At 33.0% G+C, this 7,488-nt stretch overlaps 1 protein-coding gene across 1 annotated transcript; it reads left to right on the plus strand.

The window, feature by feature from the left end:
• The first annotated feature begins 2,410 nt into the window (after positions 1-2,410).
• Positions 2,411-6,957, plus strand: NKG2A (NKG2-A/NKG2-B type II integral membrane protein-like). The gene is made up of 6 exons (NM_001168587.1): positions 2,411-2,597; positions 3,068-3,166; positions 3,657-3,710; positions 4,534-4,682; positions 6,417-6,517; positions 6,840-6,957. The coding sequence occupies exons 1-6, from the start codon at positions 2,411-2,413 to the stop codon at positions 6,955-6,957; spliced, it is 708 nt and encodes a 235-aa protein (NP_001162059.1).
• The last annotated feature ends 531 nt before the right edge of the window (positions 6,958-7,488 follow it).

The following is a 7,488-nucleotide window of genomic DNA, read 5'->3' on the forward strand; positions in this document are numbered from 1 at the left end:
AGGTACACTATGGTTGGCAATGCAGTAATTTCTCAGAATAATTAGGGACAAATATCTTTAAATATTTATTGAAAATGGGATTATGATTCATAGAACTTCTTTAATGACAATGGAAATGAAGTAATAATGGATGTGAGGAAAAGGCATATGTACTGCCAAGATTTAGCAATCTAGTTTTAAAAGAAAAACTTGAAGTATTCTAAGTTTGCAATGTATATGATTGAGATGGAAGCAAGATAACTGCATGGGTGGTTAAACCTCAGTGTCCTCAGATCTTGTAGAATATGGAAATAATTTCTCAGAGGCATTTGAAAATTGAAAATATAAATAGCACACTTAGAGGTCCATCTGTCCTTTCAATTGGAGTCCAAAGTTTCCTATTTTCTGGAGGTGTGTGATAAGCTAAACTCTTTTCAAATAGCCCAAATGTGAGAATTTCCTGTTCAAACCTGAAGTGACACATTGATGACAAATCAACTTTTTCCACTCTCACTTCACTCTGAGCCTTCAAAGGGCAGTATGTGAAGGTCACAGACATTGTTTATTCTTGTCCTGGATTTATGTTTTTAAATTTCTCCTTTTATTACACAGCTATAGCAGGCCTCTTTTATGAGAGTAACCTGACCTCCCCACTAAAGGATGCACGACTTTCTGGCCAACAGAAGGTATGTGTCCCTTCTCGCCTGTCTCTCTACTAGACCATCTCACTTAGTGGGAACTAGCAAATGTTAGATGTGAAGTAACTGAAGTATAGTTAATATACAACAAAATCAAAGTATAATATTAGCTTAAAAAAAACTCAGGGTAAAAAACAACCATAAAATATCAAATACGATGGAAGATTTCTCCAAGTATTCAAATTAGTGTCTGTAGAATGCTAGTCAAGTGCATATTTGGATTTGTATATCATTCTTAAGTGAAAGCTGCAGGCATCTTGACAGAGAACAACTAGTTTGGGATTTTATAATCAGTAGAAGGTAGGTTTCTTGTATAATAATATGTTAATATATATTTCTCTTGACTTCTATAAATAGATTCTTGGGAAAGAATTCATTGCATAAAAAGGCCAAACATAATTCTTTATATATGCACTTAGATTGAATAAAATCAGTTTTATTTTTAATAAAAATCGAGATGAAGTAGCTTCCTAAATACTAATATAACCTTAACTGTAAGTAATGACAGGATTTTAAAAAATATTGAACAAACATTTCAGAAAAGATGTACTATACTAATTAAAGATACTCTTGTTTAAACAAATTGCTTTCCAGGCTCTAACTGATATGAATCAGAAATAGTAACACAGAAATTGTAACACAGAAATTGTAACTTAAACAGTAGTTAAAAACTAATATTTATAGAACATATAGGTACCAGATTGAGTGCTCAGTGTAACATGCATTATATATTACATATTATTTCCATGTTAGATTAATAATATAGGTTACTAGACACTAAGTAACTTTTAAAGAACACACTTCTTTAAGTTTCAAATCCATAATTAATTTCCAGATCTTTCTGACTAATGCATCCATTGACTGAATTATTAAGCTATGTTTTCTGGATTTTATAAGCAATTATCATCACTTATACAAATATAATGACCTTTACTAACTTTGACATCTATAAGATCTTTCTGGAAGTTTGAACCAACAGTGTTCTTCCATAAATGTCCTATATTTGTTTATCATTTTGTGAATTCAGACCTTAGTCACTAAATCAATTATCAATTAGGTTTGTAAAATAAATATTTTTTAGTCTTTTTCTATTGTTTTATTTTTAATATTGTTTAGGTTATGTTTAGTTTGTCACGTAATATTTTTCAATATATGAAGTAGTACCTCAATTTTGAAAGTTTTCTAAGAATTCCTCAACCATTCAAAATAAAGAGCATTTGGTACCCTTTTTAGTAAATAAATGTCACCATATACTATAATTTAGTACAGGAAATGCCAACTTTATCCTCATCTTTAAAGTACTTCGTCTATAACCAGTGTTGGATTTCAAAAGAATCAAAATTATAGTTGAATCTCTGTTGTATTACAAAATATTTTCATTTTAATACAAGCACTGTAATGCTGTTAAAATATTTCTGTGGAATCTAACTTAATAAGGATATTATTAGTCATGAACTTCTTTATTATTCCCTGATTTATTGCTTTTCATTGTTTAACCAATAATATATTGTCAAATATAAAATATCTTTTTTTTTAAAAAAGTGTTCTATCATGAAATCCTTGTTTGAAGTTCCAAGGAATTTAGAACCAGGCTTTAAGTTTGTTCAGCTGCAAAGTGAACACTAAGCTCTTTGCCCCGCCCCATGTTATTGCAGTAGGATTCTTGTCTTATATACACCATTCATTCCTCAGTTCACTTAGAGCACAGTCCTTGACATCACTCAGCTTCAGAGATGAATAACCAAGGAGTAATCTATGCAGAACTGAAGGGAGTCAAGAACTCAAAGAGACAGCGAATAAAACCTAAGGGCTCTAAAGGTTCCATTTCAATAGCTCCACAGGAATTAACATATGCTGAATTAAATCTTCAAAATGCTTCTCAGAATCTTCAAGGGAATGAGGAGAACTACCACTTCAAAGGTAAAACATTACCAGTCACTAGGTGGAACTGTTCCAGGATATGCAGTTGGGGTGCAAAAGTGTGGAGAAGGAGTAAGGGATAAGTCACATATTTTTCATTTTGAGGAAGAGAGCTTAAAATTGGGTATGGTATTTAATGTGAAATCAGAGAACTACTTTCATTCTGGCATTGCTGAAATTTGTAGTCTTTAATCAACAACTAATGCAGCATTATATTTGCTGAAAATGCAATGGTATATTTTGAGAGAATATATATTTCTACATGGTATATTTCTACAGTTGTAGAAATTGAGTTTGGGGTCCAAGTTTATATACATAACTCTCTGTTTACATGGGTTCTAGTGTAGGCTGCTGTCTATGGGGTTGCACAGAGTCGGACACGACTGAAGCAACTTAGCAGCAGCAGCAGTGTTATGTCTACTCTAAACAATTGCTCCCATCACTCCTTTCTCAGTAGTTACTTTCGGCAGGTTCACCATCACCTCCAGAGAAGCTCATTGCTGGGATCCTCGGAATCATCTGCCTTGTCCTGATGTCCACTGTGGTAACAATGATCGTTATTACTCCCTGTAAGTACATTTTTTAAAAACTGTAAGGGAACTTTTCACTTTAATGATGGTCAGTCTTCTAAACATTTCATAATATTATAGAATGTGCCTATCATTAAAAAATATGCATTTAGACTAAATGTGGAATGGTAATTCTGAATCTGTCAAAAATATACAACACAGAATATTTACAGAGGGTACATATTTGTATATTCTAATTTCATAACTCAAAAACATGTATTAGGAGACTGAAATAACTTATTGATAAACATAAATTAATTCTTAATTGATTAAAACAAATACTGTAAGAGGTGGTGGCATCTGTTACTTTTGGTTTTTGAAATTTTTTTTTCCACCAAATCTTCATTGCTTAATTAATTTTTCTAGGTAAAATCAGTTTTATTTTAGATTACTCTAATCATAAATAATAAACCAAATTTTAAACTCAGAAACTAAAATCATTATGATTTATTTAGAGCAATATTAACTTTTGTAATGATTAATTTTGTAGCTACTCTAAAACAGGAACAGAATAATTCCTCTCGGATAACAAGGCTCCAGAAAGGTACATAATGATTTTAAAGCTCTGGCATACATACAGTTGGTATTTTGTCTCTGTCTTAGGCTAATGAAAATAAGAATAGATTATGGGGTAGAACATAAATTGGAAAATAGAGCAACAAATATTTATAAGTAATGATTATAGGAGAATGCTTCTGCCTATACAACAATATGATCAATATGAACAATACAATTGTTGAAAACTGGTTCTAATTTCCTTCTGCTATAATATGATAAGAGACAAATAATTTTATTATTCTAAAGCAGAGGTTTCGTTTCTTGATTTTCAGCATGTGTAAAGAGTGGGTATTTCTTTGTCCTTGCTTTATATGGAGACATAAATTGGGTTATGAGAGACTAACCCTTTCTGTGAATGTATGTGTTGGTTTGTTTAATATGTACCAACCTTGAGGATGCATAGATACATTGTCTAAACACGTATATACATATATATATGTTTATATCTATGCATATATGTTGGAGAAGGCAATGGCAACTCAGTCCAGTACTCTTGCCTGGAAAATACCATGGATGGAGGAGCCTGGTAGGCTGCAGTCCATGGGGTCACTAGGAGTCGGACATGACTGAACGACTTCACTTTCACATTTCACTTTCATGCATTGGAGAAAGAAATGGCAACCCACTCCAGTATTCTTACTTGGAGAATCCCAGGGACAGGGGAGCCTGTTGGGTTGCCATCAATAGGGTCTCAGAGTTGGACACGACTGAAGTGACTTAGCAGCAGCAGCAGCATGCATATATGTAAATTGACTTTTATTTTCTAAAATTCAATATTTTTTGGCTAGTAATTCACAATCTTTCTTCAGAATGCCATTGTGGTCATTCAAAAGACTGGTTTACATATTCCCACAACTGCTATTGTATTATTTTTGAAGAAAAAACGTGGAATGGGAGTTTGACAGCCTGTGCTTCTAGGAACTCTACTCTGCTTTATATAGATAATGAAGAGGAACTGGTAAGATATCAAATGTTTCCAACATTTTGTTAAAGGCTTGATTCAGTCAGTGTTATATTTGTTGGAATTCACTTGTATTTTTGTATGTATTTGTAGTTTGTTTAAGGCCTGTTATTTTACTAAATAATGGAATACAACCTTATGATACTTTATTAATATTTATCCTATGAATTCATGCTTGATTATTTCCATTCTTGCTTTTCACTGAAAACCACACTGCTACAAGTGCTATTATATTCTAAGATAAACTGTGCTATTTAATTTTAATATATATCAAGGAAAGTATACATATCATACATTTTCATATAGATCACAAAATAAATAGAACCATGTAATTACACATCAGATCATGGATTAGAAGTTTCAACTTTCCAGCACCCCATCCTCTGTAACTTGTCATCACTTATGTGTCCTCCTTATTTACCCACTGTCGTGGCATTTGATGTTATATAATCTCTTTGTATGTTTTTGCTCTTCGTGTACATAGAATCAAACAGTATGCATTTTTCTTTCAGTCTCCGCACACTCCCATGTACTGGTTTTGCAATTCATCCATATTCTTGCATTTACATGGTGTTTGTTAATGTCTATTACTCATTATGTAAATATAACATTTAAAATCCATTCTATCCAGTGTCTCTGAATGGAGATGGAGTTTTATGCCTTCAGGGAAAAGAGGCTTCCTGGGTTCAGTACTTTTAGATATGAGACCCTCTTTCCAGGCCCCACCTCCATCTCAGCCTCCCAGCTTTAGTTCTCTTTGTGGAAGCAGGAGGAGAACTTCCTCTAACTGCTCCTTGTTAGCAGGTGTCCTGATGGGCACTTTGTAAGGCTCACATGGCATTGTCGACAGGATTCCCCTCAACACACTGAAAGAATGGAATGGCTTATCTGTGCCCCCTCCTACAGCTAGGCTGGTAAGTCATTTAGCAGGTCTAGGTCATTTTCTTCTTTGGGGGAAGATATAAGATGCCCCTAATTGTTGTTCCCTAACCTCTCACCTTGTTCTCTCATCCTGGAGAAGTGATGAGAGATTACAGAAGAGTCAAGCTGCTGTTAAGTCTCCAACCACATCACCCTTCTCTTTCCACCTTTCAGAGTTCTCCATTCTTCTGTCTTTCATTAGTTCCCATGTTTACAGTTGTACTTAGCAGGGAGGAGCAGAGAGAAATGAGTCTCTGACCCTTTGTCTTGCCCACTGGATTCCAGCAATACAGAAAAAAGATTGATTTTGGGTTCATCTAGGCAAAGAATGGTGTGGGTCCTGGAAAATCAAAACTTTATCTTTCATGTCACTTATTTTTTCAATTTCAATCCCTTAATTTCCTTCTAACGCTGAAACTCAGAAAAATAGTAGTGAAATCCAGTGATATAATCACAGTATCTAGAAAAACAAATGTCACAGAATCTGAAAACATTTAAACCCTTGCTATGTTTAATTTGACATCATGGGTAGCAATTAAACTGCATGAATCAGACTTCTACTTATTAACATGAGAAAAGCAATGAAATTGATAAACATAAATGTTTGAGTTTATTTTTAATCACAAGTACTGACATTTGTTAATGCTTTGACAAATATTAAAACTTTCAACTTTGTATTTTTAGTGTTAGATTAGATTCTAACACTCATCTTGTTCAGAAAACTCAAGGTCCTATGAAAGAGCACACTATTTGCATTTTAAGAATTAATAAATTCTTTCATAGTGATTAAATGAAAATACTTTTGTGTAGACATTTCTGAAGTCCCTATCAATTATGTCATGGATTCCAGTCTTTCGTGAAGGCCGTGGTCATCCGTGGATGTGGCAAAATGGCTCAACTTGCAAACTACAGTAAGTTTTTAAAAACAATACTATATAGAGGAGGAACATATTAAAAATATGTATTTTAAGAATATTATTAAAACATTTGTTTTGGTTGAATTACACAATGATGAAGGAAGATGTTGAAAGCTAATAAAATGTTGATAGAACTATTAGAAAATGGGATACTCAGTATTCCATTTTCCTAATAACAAACTCTGCCTGAAATTATGTTAAAAACACAATTACCCACTTTCAAAATATCTTTTTATTACTGTTATACAGAAATTTTATAACTTCATGAGCTGTCCTCGTATATCATAACAGAATTATGCAATGCTTTCCATTACAGGGTATTAGACGTCTTACCTGAGAAAGGAAACTGTGCAGTGCTATCCTCGGGGGACATAAAGTCAGATGACTGTGAATTCCCAAATTTTTATACTTGCAAGCACAAGCTTGAGAATTAAAAAGTAAGTTTGGCTGCTGTTGGGTAACTTCATCTCTTATGAAATGGAAATAATAGTATGATTGCATAAACTTCAAAATGCATTATATTCTTTTTTCTAATAATGGAAGTTTAAAAAAAAAAAAAAAAACTCTTGAAATTTAATATGCACACCAGAAAGTACGGATATCATTCCTTTGGTGTCTGACTTTTTCGCTCAATAATATATTTATGGCAATCAAACTTTCTAAAGGATCACATGGTATATAGGATCATTTACATGAAATACCAAAAATAAGAAAAGAGAGACCAGAAGCAGATTAGTGATGACCAAGAGCTGTGGGGAGGTGGGGATAGAAAATGACTGCTAGCTGAACAGTGATGAATACTTTCTAGATTTTGATGGTGGCAAAGGTCGCAAATTGGAAATGTACATAAAATAACTGATTATACACTTTAAATGGATGAATTTTATGCTATGTAAATCACATCTCAATAAAGCTATTTTAAAAAATTGCTTGGGACTGCATTTAATATTTAAAGTAAATTGTAA

Source organism: Bos taurus, chromosome 5 (assembly GCF_002263795.3).
Source record: "Bos taurus isolate L1 Dominette 01449 registration number 42190680 breed Hereford chromosome 5, ARS-UCD2.0, whole genome shotgun sequence".
Taxonomy (NCBI): Eukaryota; Metazoa; Chordata; class Mammalia; order Artiodactyla; family Bovidae; genus Bos; species Bos taurus.

What these genes read in the sequence shown, in the direction of transcription:
- NKG2A (NM_001168587.1), top strand. Translation starts at nt 2,411, where the DNA reads ATGAATAACCAAGGAGTAATCTATGCAGAACTGAAGGGAGTCAAGAAC. An exon ending in GGAGAACTACCACTTCAAAG is followed by an intron (nt 2,598 to 3,067) that starts GTAAAACATTAC and finishes TACTTTCGGCAG; the next exon opens with GTTCACCATCACCTCCAGAG. An exon ending in TAGATAATGAAGAGGAACTG is followed by an intron (nt 4,683 to 6,416) that starts GTAAGATATCAA and finishes ACTTTTGTGTAG; the next exon opens with ACATTTCTGAAGTCCCTATC.